The 19,441-nt window shown below is 38.9% G+C and overlaps 1 protein-coding gene across 1 annotated transcript in view; it reads right to left on the reverse strand.

Moving 5' to 3' along the window:
* COL7A1 (collagen type VII alpha 1 chain) overlaps positions 1-19,441 on the reverse strand; it is a 121,441-nt gene that overhangs the window by 19,528 nt on the left and 82,472 nt on the right. The window contains exons 79-101 of the mRNA XM_087708992.1: positions 18,280-18,354; positions 17,507-17,551; positions 15,773-15,835; positions 15,530-15,574; positions 13,457-13,492; positions 12,034-12,069; positions 11,402-11,446; positions 10,374-10,406; positions 8,833-8,895; positions 8,710-8,745; positions 8,496-8,576; positions 7,117-7,185; positions 5,157-5,192; positions 4,322-4,363; positions 4,178-4,222; positions 4,002-4,046; positions 3,514-3,549; positions 3,076-3,135; positions 2,258-2,383; positions 1,669-1,740; positions 1,480-1,515; positions 1,081-1,140; positions 35-79 (exon numbers count right to left, since the gene is read on the reverse strand). Coding sequence (XP_087565118.1) covers positions 35-79; positions 1,081-1,140; positions 1,480-1,515; positions 1,669-1,740; positions 2,258-2,383; positions 3,076-3,135; positions 3,514-3,549; positions 4,002-4,046; positions 4,178-4,222; positions 4,322-4,363; positions 5,157-5,192; positions 7,117-7,185; positions 8,496-8,576; positions 8,710-8,745; positions 8,833-8,895; positions 10,374-10,406; positions 11,402-11,446; positions 12,034-12,069; positions 13,457-13,492; positions 15,530-15,574; positions 15,773-15,835; positions 17,507-17,551; positions 18,280-18,354 — 1,230 coding nt within the window. The remainder of the gene's footprint in view (positions 1-34; positions 80-1,080; positions 1,141-1,479; positions 1,516-1,668; positions 1,741-2,257; positions 2,384-3,075; positions 3,136-3,513; positions 3,550-4,001; positions 4,047-4,177; positions 4,223-4,321; positions 4,364-5,156; positions 5,193-7,116; positions 7,186-8,495; positions 8,577-8,709; positions 8,746-8,832; positions 8,896-10,373; positions 10,407-11,401; positions 11,447-12,033; positions 12,070-13,456; positions 13,493-15,529; positions 15,575-15,772; positions 15,836-17,506; positions 17,552-18,279; positions 18,355-19,441) is intronic.

The following is a 19,441-nucleotide window of genomic DNA, read 5'->3' on the forward strand; positions in this document are numbered from 1 at the left end:
AAACAGAGGAAAGAAGATTGAATGAGATATTTACAGCAGGCCCTCGATCTCCCTCCAGACCTGGGCGCCCATCTTCACCCTGAGGAAAGACAAATAAAACATTGACATAGAACAAAAGAATAACAGGGGCAGGATGGGGGACAACTGTACATGAAGCCCAAGCTGACAATTTCCCATGAAACTCAGCCAGCTGATAAATCCCAAAATGTCACACTAATATTTATATTTTATTCCAACATTTGAAACTTCACAGTCCTTTTCTGAATGGAGAAATGCTTTTATAAAGAATGGCTTCTGAATATTTTAATAATATAATTTGCCAAAGGTAGTATTGGGTGGTAGAATGTCTAATCAGTCAGTTTACAAAATCTAAATATCTATCCTTTGCCTTAATAGGAGAAAAAACGAAATATTACAGTACTGCTAAATATTTTCTGCTTCAGACCATGCAAAATCTAGCACAGTTAGTTCTGTGCACTCATCTTTTGTGGTTGGTCAAAAATGGTTAGAATTCCAGCATAAGAGCATGCAAGACATTATGTTTCAAACCTTCGGGCTTTGATTTGTCAAAGTTTCTCTTCTTCTAGAAGAAAGAAATGGGTTGCCTTTGAAAACTTAAGAAATTTTCAGAGCTGAAAATTGTGTGAATTTTGGAAAACTCCATCTCAATCTCAATCTAAAAAAAAAAGGCTATCTTGCACGTGAATAAATTTAATTTTGAAATGAGGAGTTTTATGAAGTTTTGCATTCAAACAATAATTTTTTACACACCCATACACTACTGCTGTGATGGCGAACCTATGGCACGCGTGCCAGAGGTGGCACACAGTGTCCTCTCTGATGGCATGTGAGCTGTCGCTCCAGTTCAGGCATGCAAGCTGTTGCCCCAGTTCAGTACACTTCCTGCTGGCCAGCTGGTCTTCAGTCTCTGCCACGCATGCATGGGGTGAATGCGTGGGGGAGGCGCATTGCATTTTGGGGGTTTGGGCACTCAGTCCGGAAAAAGTTAGCCATCACTGCCCTATAGTGTCACTATGTCTGGATAATGATGTTAAGATAATTCCAGTGTAAAATACCTACCCGAGTTCCTGGATCTCCTCGTTCTCCTCTAGGTCCTGGTTGTCCAATACCTATGTCCCCCTAAAAAGCATAATGTGACAAAGGAAAGCCTATCAGTGAATTCTGTTGCTATTTCCAGCATCTTTCTTGAATTATTTTTAGGCACATAAGCTTTATCAAAACTGAAAGTTGAAAGGAAAGGAAAGAAGAAAGGAAAAAGAAAAGGGAAAGGGAAGGAAAAAAGATATAGCTCTCTAGAAATAATAGTTGTACTATATAGTAGAGGCTCCTTATAATTCCTTTAATCTCTTTATATTTTGAAGTTAAAACTTCATTTATTAATAGTGAATCCAAGAAATGATTGATTGTAGAATGAGCAAAAATTAGAATAAGCTATCTTGGAGAAACAAATGAGATTACCTTGTCACCCTTTACTCCTGGAGTGCCTGAAGTACCCTACAATAAAGCGATCATGAGAGAAGGGAATAAAAAAAATAGATTAATATTTTAGACAGCAAAGAACATGTACATGTAGCAATGCAACACAGAGGATCTGATTCAGACTGTACAGACTGTAAACCACTCTCCAACCACCTGGTGGTTACTTACTGGTGAGCCTGGAGGTCCTGGAGGTCCTGGTGACCCTGCAGTACCCTCTCTCCCTGGGAAGCCAATCAAACCCTAATAAGGAAAATATCTGTCAACCCAAAGGCTTAAGTCCAGACTGGAAAAGCCTTGTTCATGGTGTATAATGAAATATACTGGAGTCTGCATTCCAGTTCTATAAGTAGAGTTACACACGGGTGGTCCATACTTAAATATGAAGGTATAAATGTACATTATGGAAGAAAAATCATTTACATCAGGCATTATCTTTCGATCAGTTATACACAGTCAGTTTCTTCAACTTTAAAATTGAGGTCAGGATGGGGACGAAGATTGGAGGAAAAGAGGTCAGCATTTAGCCCAAGGACCTAGGATTTCCCATCTGCGTAAAACCCAGTGAATTAGTTATAAATAAGGTGACATTTGTCTTTAGACAAAGAACAAATCTAAAGACTAGCCACCATTATGGAGAAATCCAGAACAAGAGGGCAATACAGAAGGTGATAAAAAGGGGAATGATCAGTGATGGAATATTAATTCAATGTGGGTTTCAGCTAAGGGATTGGATAACAACAGCAATTATCAACCTTACCCTCTCTCCTGGAGGTCCAGGTTGGCCAGTCATTCCATTTTCTCCTCTCAGACCAGACTGGCCAGGTGTTCCAACGGCACCGCGTGAACCAGGTGGGCCTGGGGGACCAGGTAAACCAGGATCTCCCTGAAAATAAAACACAACCCATGGTGTTAGGCATCAGAATAGGTAAGCTAAGAAGCCACATTTCTTTTTGTTGTTGTTGTTCCTCAATTATCTGAGAAGAAAGAATTACAAATGCATGGGTGTACTTCCCCATTCTGAGCATTTCCAAATTTTATTCAGTGACTTTAAAATGTTTCTTGACTTAACCAAAACTCCAAGTGAAAAATGATATATAGGACATAGAATGCAAAAATGAAACAAGAAATTTTAAAAGGTTAATCTGAGAAATTAAATCTCCAATCTATTGTTGTATGTTTTAAGAAATTACTCTCAGGATTCTCTTACTGCAGTGGTTCTCAACCTGTGGTCCATGGACCCTTGGGGGCCCACAATGTTATCATAGGGGGACCGCAAAGGCTTGAAGAAATGTTATGATCTAAATCTTGAATTAAGTCTTGGTGGTCCATGGCCATGGTCCATGGCCACAAAACGTATTTAAAGGAGGTCTGTGGTGAAGCACAGTAGATCATTGTCCTACTAGAATCACTAGTTTAATTTGGCAGGAGCTGTCCACCAACAACAGTACTGAAAAAGTTAGAAGTGAGGAGTCCTTAGAAGTGTATCATGAAATAAGAAGTTAGAAGTGTGTCATGAAATAAGGGGAGGAAAAGAATGGAGTTATTCTGGAACAGTAGCATAGAAAAAGAAATCACCTTTAAGCCTTGAGGTCCATCCTGTCCAGGAGGTCCCTGGATGCCAATTCCAACTGAACCCTAAATGGTACAGTGAATGAAAAATAGTAATGTAATGCATAGTTATGTGAATTATATGAATAAACCATGGTGATGGAGCATTTCTCACAGACTGTACTCTCTGAGAACTCTCATAGTTCTTCCTAAAACACAGCAGTTCATGACATACTTCTGAACAAACACAGCAATTCCCCAGTGCTCTTTTGTAGGCATTCTTCTCTATGCTGTGATCTCCTATCCACTATAGGAGTGGATGTGATTGAATGATGTGATTTCAGAATGCTGTGCTGGAACTAAGGACTAAAACATACACTCTAATATCTTGTGTATTATTTAATCATCTTAAAACACGCATCTTCTATAGAATCAGGAATAAAATACATGAGAATCACCATATACCTTTTCTCCTTTGATCCCAGGTGATCCTTTGGCTCCCTATTAAAATTCAGAAACATATAATACATTATTGTTCCATGGTTGATAATAACGTAAAGATGGAAGAAGGCATATGAAGTCTTTCAAAATCAGAACAAAAAAGAAGACAAATAGACAACATATCTCATGAGAAAACAGTCTATTAGAAGTCTTTGAGATCAAATTTTAATATGTGAAAACCCTTGAACACAAGAAGTTATCCAGTGTTGGGAATACATTCTCTCAGTCTATATTCTATTTTGAAATTTAAAAACTCTTGAGGCAGGGATTTAATATTAGGCATATTTTAGTGTATTTGACCAAATAAAATATTATTCATTTTTATATCATAACTCTTTACAACTGAGTCTTTTCATCTGACCAAATCCCGCTTGGGGTATTTATATTTCTACTAAGTCATTGTAGATTCTGCAACCATACAATTATTATATTGTATATTTCAAACTACTTACATCTTCTCCAGGATCTCCAGGTACCCCCAAACTTCCAGGATTACCCTATTATAAAAATATAGACATAATCTAGATAGGTCAACATTGAGAATGAATTAAAGACAAATATTTCTGTGAAGCTAACAGATGCTGGAGAATGAAAATTTAGGTTCTTGTCTGGAAAATAGTTTTCTTACTTTCTCTCCACGAGGACCTGGTAGGCCTCGATCACCCTTGAGACCCTGCAAAGAAGAAAGATCAACCTCAATATTCGCTCTGGGAACTAGTTGCCTGAAAATGGGGAAAATAAGCATGGAAAAGAATAAGAAAAGCCAACTTACTGGCTTCTCCAGAAATTCCTCATCAAAAACGCCTGGTTCACCCTAAAACAGACCATGAAGATAATTTATCAATATATGAATGTCCATTCATATGGGCTTTATCTTACTTTTCTAGAAAGTGTACAAAATCCACCTCTTTATTTAACAGAATTCAGTTATTTGCCAGATATTCATAGAATATGTTCTTTCTAGGAAAACATGTCAAAAGCAAGCTCAAATAAGACATATCAGCAACATTTTCCTACATCATACAATCAAATTTTCATTCAAGGGCTACTGTCTGGGGGCTTCTGGAGGAAGAAATGGCAGAATGAAGACAACTTCGAAAAGTGGAGCTGACACTGTGATTTATTTGATCAAGATTAAAATAGATATGCTTGTTTGTTAAGCCTTCCTGGACTTTTGCTGACATCAGGACTGAAATGATGAGACTTTATGAAGTTGTTTATAGATAATAGATGTAAAATGGGAAGAATACAGTATTTGTTATATTTTAAGAGGTGATAAGTTATTAAAATTGTTTATACTCATGATGAAAGTGAAAATCACTTTTTTATTTCTTTTCTTTTTCTCCAATATATTATTATTTTTTATTTTCTGCACTTTCTATTCTTTTATATTCATCTATCTTTTTTCAGTTTGTACTATTATAATTAGAATCTTTAACAAAATTACCATATACTGTATATATCAAGAACTAATTTTTGCAGGATTTTGTGAGACAAAATCTGGAAATTTTGAAGCAACTAAAGAATATTTAATTGATTTTTGTAAGTTCTTATGCCCTAAATAATATATTAATTTTCCGTATTTATTTATATGGATTTTAGCTTACCCTTTCACCTTTTACTCCAGGAGGCCCCACTATACTCTATAATAATAAATCAGAATAAGAAGAAAGATTAACAGGAATACATGATATCAAAACATTTAGTTTTATTCTAAAAAATGAATGCAGAAATTAGATATATAGCTAAGAAAAGCTAAATAATTTGAGAAAATAGAAAAAGAAGGATGATCTGCTTTCTTCTGCAATTAATAATAAAGTACTGTCCTTTTAAACCTATCATTATATTAATGATGAAACAAATAGCAACATAATAATGAAAAAGAAATCCTAAGATCCTATCATGTCTTCCATACTTCAAACAACGGTCCAAAAAACAAAGGATGAAAATTTACTGTTAACAAAAAATACATTTCATATAGTTGTTCACAAAATGTAATGGTTCTATAATCTCTCCTAAAAAATGTTAATCACTGGAAATAAAGAAACATATATCTCTTCCAGTCTAAAAACTATTTGCATCATATTTATCCCTAAATAAATTTCAACATTCACCATTAAAAAAGGCTTCAGGTTATTTATTTATTGAAAAAAACATATTTTGTCAATGTGGAAAACCTGGAACATTATCCAGTACCTTTCTTAGTTTATATAACCTCCTGACAAATGATGGAAAAGAACAAAGAATCTCATGATTGTTTCAGAGATTTCTTTTGATAATCTGTGGTCAGTTTCCACACACTATATATTCTTTCCTCCTGAGCCTTAGGATAGTTATATATGATCGGAACACCACCAATCAGCTGTTCCAGGCTGTGGGGATCAGCACTGCCCTTTGGCGCCGCCGCCGCGCATCAGTGCCACCATTTATCTCTGCCTCCGTGTGCCCCATATTTGGCCTCTGCAAGCCCCATTTTAGGCCTCCACATGTACAATTTTCAACCCATTCCAGGCCCCTGGAATGGGCTGAAAATGAGACATGCGGAGGCTGAAAATGGGTTGTGCAGCAATAGATTGCCCGCAGCCTGGAACAGCTGATGGGTGGTATTCCGGGAGGCAGATCCAAATGCCAATCATCTGCTCATGCTAAAGCTGACCAGGCTGTTTGCTGCAAGGAGGCAAATTGCTCAGAGGCAGAGGCCAAAGGGTGGGGGCCAGCAAGTGGGCGGGGCTTCAGCAACATTTGCTCTACAAGATGCACAGACATTTGCATCTAAGAGCCGAGGTGGCGCAGTGGTTAAATGCAGCACTGCAGGCTACTTCAGCTGACTGCAGTTCTGCAGTTCGGCTGTTCAAATCTCACTGGCTCAGGGTTAACTCAGCCTTCCATCCTTCCGAGGTGGGTAAAATGAGGACCCGGATTGTTGTTGGGGGCAATATGCTGACTCTGTAAACCGCTTAGAGAGGGCTGAAAGCCCTATGAAGTGGTATATAAGTCTAACTGCTATTGCTATTGCTATTGCTATTTCCACCCACTTTTTTGAGGAGGGGGAAAGTACGTCTTATAGTCTGAAAAATATGGTATATTTATGATGGCTGCAGTGTTCTGGGGTTATGTGATCACAATTTGTAACTTTCCCAGACAACTTCTGATAAGCAAAGTCAATGAGGGAAGCTCGGTTCACTTAATAACTGCATGATTCTGCATGAGGACCCAGATTGTTGGGGGCAATATTCTGACTCTTTAAATCACTTAGACAGGGCTGTAAACGCACTGTGAAGCGGTATGTAAATCTAAGCACTATTGCTATCGCTATTGCTTAACTTAACAAATATGCCAAAAAGGTTGCAAAATAGGGCACTACTCAACCGCTGCCTTTTGGGCTCAACTATGGTCATAAATAGAGAAGTACCTGTATTATTTTGACAGGCCATCAGGTTTTAAAATTATTTAAAACTGAAGCAAAAATGTATTTTTGAAAACTTACTAAACAGAGTAGGGAGCAAAAGGAAAACATGTAAGCTATCCATCAAAGATAAAGAAAGGAAAGGAAAGGTTGCCTCTCACCTGTCCTGGGGACCCAGCATCTCCAGGTTCCCCTTTAGGACCAGCAGGTCCTGAAGGTCCTGGAACACCCTACAAAACAATTAACAAAAACATTTTTAGGAGGACAGAAGCAGAGATTATGATAGGCTGCTGCATCCCACACTGGTAATGCAATCCTATTCTTCTTCTTGTGCCATATCCATCATCGGACGTTAGCGTTCATGTTGGTGATCCTATTTTTATCAACAGCTGCATGAAAAAGTGCTGTTGAGTGTTGTCTAAACTTTAGATTTTGAAGCCATGATGTTCTTCTTCTGGCTGGACCTTGTTTGCCTTCAATGTTTCTTTGGAGGATTAAGTGAAGTATGCTGTATTTTTCTGGGTGTCGCATCGCATGTCCAAAATATTCTAACTTCTGCTTTTTAATGGTTTTGATGATTTTCCTTGGCTTTCCCAGGCAGCTTATGACCTCTGCATTTCTGATTTTGTCAACCCAACCCAATACATAACAGCCGCCTGTAAATCCACATTTCAAATGCTTCTAGTCTCTTCAAGTGGCTTTCTGCCAGAGACCAACTCTCCTCTCCGTAGAGCAGGATAGAAAATATGTAACATCTGACAATGCTATACATGTTTGTTTAGAGACATTTCCCGCTATATTCAGATTTATTTATTAATTTATTAAATGTGTATGCTACCCTTCTCTCTGTCCCACGACTCTGGGTGACACATGAGATCATCTATATGACTTTAGTGTCACTCGTGTCACTCGTGTTTTAAAAGCCAAGTTGCAAGACTGTTTATGTCTAATATTTTCTACCTATGTTGCATGATCAGGCAGAGTGAATGTAGTCTTGCTTCCTTAAGCAATGTAATATATTGACACCCAGGAGGGCTGTCTTCTCTGCTGGATACCTGCTGTTTGGAATAACATACCCACTCCCACTCCAGCCTGCTGATGTTAAAGAGATCTCTGAAAACTTAGCTCTTTTCACAGGTCTTGGGTAAGAATGGGTGTGCCCGATGGCACAGTGGTTAGAATGCAGTATTGCAGGCTCAAGGGGTCTACCGTCACCAGCTCAAGGTTGACTCAGCCTCCCATCCTTCCGAGGTGGGTAAAATGAGGAGCCAGATTGTTGGGGGCAATATGCTGAGACTGTAAATTGCTTAGAGAGGATTGTAAAGCACTGTGAAGCGATATATAAGTCTAAGTGCCATTTGTGTGAGGAACTGTCTTTTTTTCAGATGGGCACGTATTGTATACATTTTGTATTTGTATTTTTCACTGCCCGCTTCAATATTACCTTTTAACTCTGAAAGCCACCCTAATCTAATAGAGTTGGCCTCCAAACTGCTTAAATTCATGGAGAAGAATTGTGCAGTTTCACACAGAGACATACCATTTTCCCGGGCGGTCCAGACTCCCCTTCTTTTCCAGACACTCCATCTCTTCCTGGTACACCTGGCTTCCCTGGCTCACCCTAGTGAATAGTTACAGTTCATATGAACATTAAAGCATTTATTAAGAAGAAACATTAATTTGATTCAAAGTATGAAATGATGACCCACGGAAAACTGAACAACCAAGAAGAAGAAGGAGCAGAAGCAACTTACCACTTGTCCTGGTAACCCTGGAGGGCCCTGTGGACCCTAAAAAGCAGCCCAACAAGAAACATAGATCAGTTCAGGAATTTAATAATAGTTCTCTCAAACTAAAGCAGGATATTTGCAACCTACCACAGGCCCAGAAGATCCTGGTGGTCCTGGGAATCCCACAGTTCCTGGAGGGCCTGGCATACCCTACAAGGAAAAAAATCACTGATCAAAGTTATCAACAGGCATCCAATCAGACCTATTGCATGGCTTTTCCATCCTGAGCCTTTGCCAGAAGTTGGAAATATCAATTGTTAGAAGAGAAACTCACAAAATACATCTATTCAGGTAGTCCTTTGTTAAAATATTCATGACTGGGAGAGACATGGTAACAAAGCCAGCCAATGAATAGGCATAGAAACTAAGTCAGCCAATGGGAGCTTAAACAGATTTGAGTTTGGGCTGAGAACTGAAACTGAAACAAGACTGATCTTTCTGCTCTGAACTCTGAATGAAACTGTTCTCTCCCGCTTGTATTCCGCTTGTAACTTGTACCACGTTGAAAGAATCTACTGTATTGTACATTTATTCATCTGTTATTATGTATATAAAGAAGTTAATGAATCCAGCTGAATCAGTTATCTGTGTGTGCTTGCTGCGTTTGATTTTTCTGCAACAAACTGTGACATCCTCGACATGATCATTTGTCTAATGATGGTCCAATAATATAAAGGCTCAGAAAGAGTGCTGGCCATCAAAAAATGTTGCAAAACATTTTGAGTGCGTGGTAACCTGTTCAACTGATTACCAAGCACCTCACAATGATGTGATCACCCTTTGCATTCTTCCATGCCAGCTTCCCTGCCAGTCAATGGGGCAGGAAAGGGTTGCAAGCTTCTGTTGCCTGCTGAGAGACCCTGTCCCATCTCTTGGGATTGGCTGGGAGAGCTGCTTGGCAAGGGGAGCTGAACACATTGGTGGAGTGCAGAAACGGAGCTCAAATCCTGAAGTTCCTGCAGCCTACTAGAGTTCCCTTCCACACATGGAGGAACTGAACTCCTTTGGCAGGCAGCTTTTTCAGCCAGCCCCTAGAGATGGGAGGGAGCCAAAATTCAAGCACAACGTGATGAGGCAATGCTAAGAAGCATGGAGTGCCTCAGGCTGGTAGGGGAGGCCCAGGGATGCCTAGTGCAGACTGCATGTGAGTCTCTCTTTCAGCAGGGAGGATTTTCAGCTCCTGAGCACAGAAAAAGCACAGTAAAGAAAAGAGCACAAGTTGCCTCAGGGGATGTGGGAAGTCTGGGAAGACCCAGTACAGGCTGGGTGCAAGTACATTTGAAAATCCTGCTTTGATTTCAGCAGGGAGGCTCTTCAGCTCTTGAGTGGAGACCCACAGGGTCTTCCCCGCCTTTTCTGAGGCACCCCAGAGTCCTTAACGCTGAACTTAATGAGTGTAATTGGGAGTCCAGGGATTGTGCTTGTTGAGTGAAACAGTTATGTAATGTCTCACTTAACAACTGCTTTGCTTAATTGCTGAAGTTCCTGTCCTAATTTTGGTAATAAGTTGAGGACTATCTGTATATATATATATATATTTACTATGAACAAATCCTTGAAATAGCGGTAGGTCACAACGTTTTTGAGTTACTACAATGTGTGTTTGGGAAACCTAAAAAGATACTTACTCGTGTGCTTGACCCAGGTTCTCCTACATCTCCCTGTAAATTACAAATAAAAATTGAAACTTTCACCTTATTACTTGTATTTGAGAGAAAACTGTGTTTTTAATGTTTCAACATCTACAGAAGATAATGCAGATAAATCACATACCATAATATTAGAAGTTCTGTGCTAAATTTTATAAACCATATTGTTCAGAGGATATCATATGTATATAGGCTGGTGTTCCCAAAGATATACTCCTCTAAACAAAAAACCCAGAACTATTCTATTTTCAGAATACTAAAGTTATATGCAGCAACTAAAGTTTATCAACCACTTGTGGGATTCAGCCAGTTCATACCTATTCTGGAGAATCGGTTGTTAACTTTCTAAGCAATTTGGAGAACCGGTTGTTAGAAGAAATCTCATTTTGTTTTTTCTACTTTACAGGGCTAATCCTGTAAGGAAGGCAGGAAGGAAACATTCTGGTGTTGTTTCTAGCCTAATCTTTATTGCCCTGCTTACAGAAAGTGCCTCTCCGGTTAACCTTTATTACATTGTAACAGCTACAGCGAAGTGTCCATTGACGCGAGTGACGTTGTGTTGGCCACATCTACCCAATCACATGAACACTGAGCCATGTCTACCCAGCTGGTTATTAGGGCAGAGAACTGGTTGTTAAATTATTTGAATCCCATCACTGTTATCAACTATGTGGCATGAACTTACATACATATATATGATTGTTTTAGATGATATAGCGAGAGAAGAACACAATTTTATTACAGAAATATCCTCACAGGGAAGAAGAGCTGACAAGTTGGGAGGAAAGAAGACAGAGATTAAAGAAAAAAGTAATGGACAGTGACTGGTGACCCAAAATGGATTCTAAGTAGCTCTGGCTGCTAAAGATTTGGTTCCAGAGTTCGTCAGGACAAAGATCCTGAAGCAAAGTTGAGGGTTATAAGCAGAGATGGGATCCTACCGGTTTAACAACCGGTTCACTTCAACTTCTAGAATTCCATAGCAGCAATCAAATCAGATCACATACCTTTATTCCAGGTATGCCTTGAGTACCAGGTGGGCCGATAGGACCCTGAAGGAAAACAAAAGACATTTTTTTCCAGTAGTCAAAGCACAAGTATGACTGACTTAATTCAAATATTGTATACATCAGGCTAACTTGTCTTTACTGTGTTGCTGGCATTTTCTGAAAAGATAAGGTTGCTTTCATAAAAAAAGACATGTATATTTCTATATAAATGAACTTCAATCAAAACTGTCTATTTACTGACCTGAACAATACCTCAAAACCTCAGTTTCTAATGAGCCTTAAACCAAACAATCCATGTTGTGAATTCAGTGAATCTTAGTGATAAGAAGAGAACTTTTCTCCATTGTTTCTCCATTGATAAATTAGCCCAACCACTCTGAGAAAATGACAAGACTGGCGTAGAATTGCAAAGACAACTTACATTACATTAGAAATCATTCATAAAATACATGCCATTCTGTCCTTGGCCAACTGGGTTTGCTATCTGCTATTAAGAGCCTATTCCAAAGTCTTATAAAATTATCCAATACACTGAGAGACCAATATTTCTATAAACTTTCTTATATCTACTCAACTAGGTGGATACTGTGGTGTAACATTTTTAAAAGAAAAGAACCAGGTTTACTTACAGGAGGGCCTGGTGATCCAGGATCCCCTAGATTTCCCTGATGAAATGAAAAGACATTCTCAGTGGTAGATGTGGTACTGATTCACATCTGAGTTAGCTTTTTTTTTTTTTTTAGAACTGAAGGACCATAAAATAGATTTGTCAAAATACTTGACTTCAAATGAGATCATTCCATACAATCTGGATCACTGAAAAACCAAATGTTGCTTATTCTAGAATTTTAAATAGTATTGACTATTAAAGTCTAATTTGTCAACTTGCAAAGTATTCCTGGCCTGCTCTCGAGTTGCTACAGGCAAGGGGGATGGAGAACTGACAACACAGCACAGCAACCACAAACAGAAGCACATTCTACACGTATCTTTCTCAAGGCTGTCTCCCAGGTTACCCGCAGCAGCTGAAGGGGTGTTAACCTCTACAGCCCACAAAAGTGTTCCATTGGAGAATGTGATTTATGACACACCCTGGAGGGTGCTGTGGTATGGGGGAAACAGTGTCATAATTGGGTCATAAATTACATGGGGTCAGAGTTGGCTTCACTTGGGTACGTGTGGACATGTTGCTCTTAATAAATAACTGGATATCTTTTGAAGCTTGGCTCGAGACTCATGGTTTAATTAGAGCATCCATCAGAACTCTTACATAATTGTTACAATGTCAGCTTCTAATAATATCAGCTGATAGCAGATCTGGAATAATTAATTATTTGAGCCTCCTTACATCTTGTTCTGGTGAACTCCCCATTAGGAGCAAGTTCAGAGTCATTTTTATCAACTCATTTTTGTTGTGACATCTATCTTTTTTTACACATAGAGACTATAGTGTGGGAAATTATGGTACATACATATATGTCACAATGATTTGCATACATGAAATCAATACTTTTGCATAGCTGTACTGTCCAAATGTCAGTTTTCTGGATACAATAGGATGATGGAGGCAGCTAGTTGAAACATTGGGTCAATATGTGATTGCCATTTCCTGGTTGCTCTATAGTCCTTCAATTTTAAATTCTAAAATTATATATACCAATACTAAAATATTGTGAAATAAATGTACACGCATATATATTATGCTGCGTTATTGCTATTATTAAACGCTAGTGTGTAATTCATAATATTTTATTACCATTGATACTATACAGTCATGCCTTTCACAAGCTGATTTAAAAATATTACAAGCTTCATTATTACATCTTGCATTTGGCAAATGAAAAAAGAACATAAGTGATTTGCTTTGTGTCCCCATTTGGTCCCCATGCCAGGGTCTCTCTCTTCCTTTAGGAAAGCTGACCGTGCTAATCAGCCCTGCAATGCAACCTCGTCCTCCCACCCCCATGATTAGTAAGAAGACTCATTGTGCCACATGCAAGGGAGGGGTGTGTGTGTGAGTACAGGAGAGGGAAAGGGGAAAGGAACACCTACCGGTCTGCCCAGAACTCCAGGGAAACCTGGCAAGCCCTGCAAAGATCCAAGGCAAAGACCCAAAGAGTTAGTGAGACCCAGAGCAATCTCTGAAGCAAGCTTTGGATGGCCTCACAAAACGGCAAGGCAGAGCAGTTCATTCTGCGCTAAAAAGAAAGCGAGCGGGCAGAAAAAGCCAACCACAGTCAAGGACTCAGGGCTGCTGCAGCTTAGGTATAAAAGTTACTTACAGCTGGGCCGGGGGCCCCTCTAATACCCTGTAAGCCCTAGATGGAGGCAAGAACATATACAGACACATGAACCAGCTATGTAAAATACAACCACAAGGATGCGTGATGGACTGTCGTCATCTGAAAGAACTTTTTTTTAGGGAGAGTCTTCTCATTGCCGTGTCCCCCAGCATCTTTTGGAGGAAGCTGTTAGCAACAGGACCCCAGAAAAATGTATGTTTAAGATGAGGAGGCACCAACAAGGTGGTTCAGAGCAACCTGGCACACCTGTTGGCAGCTGAGACACCTGCAGATATTTGGATGTTCTGCACAAGTTCCGCAGAATTTTCCTATTTTTATTTGTTTAATAACTGCCATTCATTTCACTACCCCTCCTCTCCCATCTCTAAAATGATGGAAACTCAGGGTAACAAAGTGGTTTTTTGAAAAGAAGGATTTTAAGCTGATTCTAATACCTGCAACAAATTGATGAACTCTTAATTCCAATATTCTGATAGTAAGCCTAACATTTTCATTCTATAATTTAAGCCTATAATTTAATTTAATATAATTTTGTCTGTCTGTCTGTCCGTCCATCTATCTATCTATATCAAGCCTTTATTATTTTTACAAATAACTCAAGGTGGTGGACATATCCAATGCAAATTCCTTCTCTTATTTTTTTTTCCACCACAACAATCTTGTGATGTGGGTTGCGTTGAGAGAATGACTGGCCCGAAGTCACCAAGCTAGTGATCATAGTTAAAGTGGGACTTGAGCTCCTGCTTTTTAGTCTTAACCACTAGACCAAACTGGCTAAAAAACAGTCATACAAAGGAAAGAAAAATGTCATCGCAGAATAGTTGATTGATTCCAATATATTCATATCTTTTGTTCAAATGCTTGGACATTTCTGTATATTTGAACAATAACTCACATGTCTGTTTATAGGTGTACTGGACATATGTAAGAAACAACCATAATTATAAGTGACAAAGAGTAAGCAAAACCCTTCTGTCGAGGCCTAAGCTGAATATGGTCTACCAAGGCACTGGAAAGCAAACAATACATCAAATCCAATTATGCAAGAGTTTAGCAAGAATAGATCTAGAAATGATTTGATAAGTCAACCCAATTTACACTTAAAAATAATAATTATTAGGAAACTTATGAAAACTAGTTTCAAACGCGGTTCATAAAGAAAATGTATCCTGGCTTTCAGAGGTGAGTTCCTACCAGTTCGGGCCGGTTCAGTTGAGTAGGTAGTAACTCGGCCTGCCACACCCCCGAACCAGTCCTATCAGTGGCAGTGCCATCTTGATTTTCGGTTCTGCGCATACGCAGAACAATTTTCATTGCAAAAAAAAAATTTTTTTTTTGCTTTGCTAACATTGTGCACATGCACAGAGCTTTTTAGGTGCAAATGCGCACACGCGCAGAGCGCATGTTTGGCATGCGTCTGAGCGAAGGGAGCATGCACGTGCAAAAATATTTGCGTGCTGAATCGGCAGTAATGCCGGGAGCAACCCACCCCTGCTGGCTTCTCAGTGTTACTAAGACATTGTAGTACCAATAAATAAAATGTTGCTCATGGAGAGGCAACTTGTCTCCAGTTGTTTCTGCTCACTCAGGACCTTTCAACAGAGTGCGTGTGCGCCAGGTCTCCTCCATTAAATACTGTTGCCTTGTGGGATATAGGAAGCATACATTTCTTTGGGACTTGTGGGTCTGACCGAGATCCCTGTCACATTCTCTCATATAGAATTTCAACAATACTACTTTTCGTTTGCTGTCTTCTCCTGCCTCTCTTTTCCCCCCTGTATCATAGGATTTTCTCTACTAATGCTGAACCTTTTATACTTACCGCTTTCCCTTCTGACCCAGGAAGGCCTCTCTCTCCTGGAAGTCCCTGCAGAAGATGGAGAATAAGTAGCAGCCATCAAAGCCACAGTAGTGTAATGCAATAATAACTATACACGGTAATAGAATGGGCCCGTTCTGAAAGTAAGGCATTCACTGTTAAAAAGCAGAATAAATTCTGACGTCAGAATTGTTTTTGATGCAACAGCTGTCATCATTGTGATAATGATCCATGGTTGATACTCACTGGAGTGCCATCCCTTCCCTTTTCACCAGCATCACCTCTCTCCCCTTTTTGACCATCTTCACCCTGCAACCCAAGATGGCATGACATCACAAAAGGAAAATTGGCAGCTCTATGGTGTCAACTCCCCACATCCTACAAGCCAGGATCACGGGTGTCAAACTTGCCGTGCATGTTGCTGTCACATGACATTTCATGATGTTTCTCCCCTTTGCGGAGCTGGGGTGGGTGTGGCGTGCATGTGACGCATCTGGCCCAGGAGTCACCAGTTTGATACCCCCCCTCTGCTCTAGGTATTCTTGTTCTATTGAAATATATTTCCATTTCGCCTAGTAATTATTTGTAACTTTGCATTTATGCAAAGCTTTCTATGGAAATTTGTGTTCCTTTTTGTCCTCTTTTTGATTATGCCTGCATATTTGACACCCCTGGCTCAGATCAATGAAAGTAGAAAGCCTTCCAAGACCAGGAGAGCTCTGCCTTTCTCCTTTGTCTTCTATAAAGGCCACTGAAAGGCTGAGATCTCCTGTATACTCCTTGGAAGCAAGTCTGAAAAAGATAAGTATCCTAGGTTTTATTGAAGGCAATGAATTTGATGCTTTAACTACATATTTAGGTTCAATATTAGTATGTTATCCTGTACCATAATTTCTTCCTTAGTGTTTCCTAAGTGCAAAATAGCATAAAGAATAAAATAAAAATCCAGTATAATTTAAAAATAAAATAAAAGGAGGCCACTTCCACGATGTGATTATTTATTTATGAAATGTTTATGGTTCCCCAACGTAAGCAATTGTGAATCTAGAAGACATACAAGCAACAAGTAAACAATACTGTTAACAACCATAAAATTTAATAAGTGATTGTGTACAATATCATTGTCCCTCTTCCTGTGTGTTTTGCCACAAAAAGATTACCTAACTCTTCCTTGACTCCTTCATCAATATCTTGACATAATCATTTCATAGCATTTTAAATGTTTCAGACAGAAATGGAGTCAATATATAGTTTCTAGTCTGATTACAGAAAATTGATCTGTAATTATAAAGACAAAAAAACCCCATAAAAATTTCAGTCTCAGCTCCAAAAGAAAGCATAATGTAAACCAATGACAAAAGATTCTTGCAAAAAAACTCATGGTCACTAATAGAAATGGTAATACAATCAAAGGAGATAAGTAATCTTGGTGGACAAAGCTATCTCACTCTTACTCACTGCACCATTGCTCTGATGGTGAAAAATTGTGCAAATCATTGCATGAGATAGTGGAGAGGTTAGGCATGTTAGTCAGATATAGCGCAATTCATTCAAGGGCAGTGATACGTAGCAATTGTTAACTGGGAACAGGGAAAGGAAAGCACTGGGATGATTGGTAGGTGGCTTGGTGAACAGGCCATGGGGAGAAGAAAAAGAGAAAGAGACAAGTTGCACCAGCCTTTCCATACCTGCCCCATAACACCCTGGCTGGAATCTGGTGGAAGCAAGCTATTTGGGTTTCAAATAGGCTGAACTTCTGAGCCACAGCAAGTGTGTTTTTTTATTCACCTTTGTGAATAAAAGACCCCCTTGGGGCTGCTGAATTATTCATTAAGACAATGAAAGAGACAGAGACAAAATAATATTAAAGCAAGTCAAACACTTGCAGGAAAGAAGAGTTCCCTCTCGCAAGTGGCGGCACAGAACAGACACAAGGAGAGCTGGAGAAGTGCAGAGATGAGAAACTTACTACATTCAGACCTTATCGCCTCTGGAACCCTTTACACCATCTTCTCCTGGGTCTCCCTGTGCAAGAATAAAAAAGGGAATGATTACTACCAAGCCTTAAATTACAAGGGCTTTATTAAAAAAAAAAAGGATGAGAAAAATGTCCTGCTACCAAAACAATCATCAACAGACTCCCAGTGGACACCATGTTAATAAACCATTTACATTTTCTGACTTGTAGTCCTCACTTCAAGACCAAAAGAGTTTCTGCTCACAGAAGAGAGCAGAATATCTCTCAATAAAAATACAACTCCTGCTTTTTTCTCAACAATAAACATAACCCATCTAATGTTAAGGTCAAACTAGTCAGGCAGTTCATTAGTGAATATGGTTTATATAGCAATAGCAATAGCGCTTAGACTTATATACTGCTTATAGTGCTTTACAGCCCTCCCTAAGAGTCAGCATATTGCCCCCAACAATCTGGGTCCTCATTTGATCGACCTTGGAAGGATGGAAGGCTGAGTCAATCTTGAGCCGGTCAGGATTGAACTCCTAGAAGTGATCTGAATGAGCATGCAATACTGCATTCTAACCACTGTGTTACCACTGCTCTTATATATACATTTTTTTAAAAAACCCAGCAACTATATTATAGAAGGTGATATATAATTGCAAGATCACAGAAATGTTGAATCCTTCCATTGTAATCCTATAGACTAAACAAATGATGCTTCCCTATCAAAATGCACGCTATATAGGAAAATAATTTGATTGAAAAAAATAACAAAGGGGCATTCACTAACCTTGCTTCCCTTGGGTCCTATAGGTCCACGTTCCCCAGGAAATCCAGAGACGCTCCCTTCTACTGTTGAATCTACCTGAAAGTACATAAATATGTCAGTCTTGTCATCAATCTGTCTGACAACCTCTGCCTCTCTCTCATACAAACTTCTATAGATTCCTGTTTGGGCCCATAATATTATCAACAAAAGTAACATTTTCAACACAGCTATAGAACCTTTCAGATTTAATGACATTTCAACTCTCCCCCAGAAAATGCATGATTATCATATACCAAGGGCTTTCACATACTGTACATATACAGTAACCAAAGTTGGGATTGTTCATATTTAAGCAATAAATATTGAAAGATACATGTGCTTGATGAATATATCAATTTTCCTAGGCAACAACCCAAATTCTAGTTCAATCCCATGGATTTATTTTTATTTATTTCATCAAGCATGAATTAGATAACAAATATAAGTATAAACATGATTATGTATACATGAAATGAATACAAGGGAATATTAGGACAGGATTGGTAGACACGCTGGTACGTTTATGCATGCCCCTTAAAGACCTCTTAGGAATGGGATGGGTTGACAGTAGACAATCTAAGGTTAAATTTTGGGGGCTTGGGGAAGAAACCACAGAGTCAGGTAGTGCATTCCAGGCATTGACCACTCTGTTACCGAAGTGGTATTTTCTGCAATGAAGTTTGGAGCGGTTTACCATAAGTTTGTATCTATTGTGTGCTCGTGTGTTGTTGTGGTTGAAGCTGAAATATTCATTGACAGGATACTAATAATTTATTGGATAATAAAAAAAGATGCTCATACTAGTGTCATACGAAGCTTGGAATTATTATTCCACAAATGCCCTTCTTAACTAAAATGGGCACAACCCCTAGACTTAGCCATTAATTCCATGATAGGCAGTGTTTCATGTTGAAACTGAATGGCTTGCAAAACAGCAATTTTTCTATGGATTTTATCATTTTAAGAAAGTAAAATATACTTCAAGCTGAGCTCATAAAGCCATCCATTCTTTCCAGGGGAAATAAACACAAAAGAATAGCTGTCTTATGGTTCCTTGCTCTCTTCATGACAGATATACCTCAAATGTCCACCAGTTTCCTTCCATAGAATTATAAAATATAAGGATTGGAATATATAGTAGGTC

The sequence above is a fragment of the Thamnophis sirtalis genome, unplaced genomic scaffold (genome assembly GCF_051295495.1).
Source record: "Thamnophis sirtalis isolate CommonGarterSnake01/CBP01778 unplaced genomic scaffold, rThaSir2_p1.2 scaffold_3, whole genome shotgun sequence".
Classification (NCBI taxonomy): domain Eukaryota; kingdom Metazoa; phylum Chordata; class Lepidosauria; order Squamata; family Natricidae; genus Thamnophis; species Thamnophis sirtalis.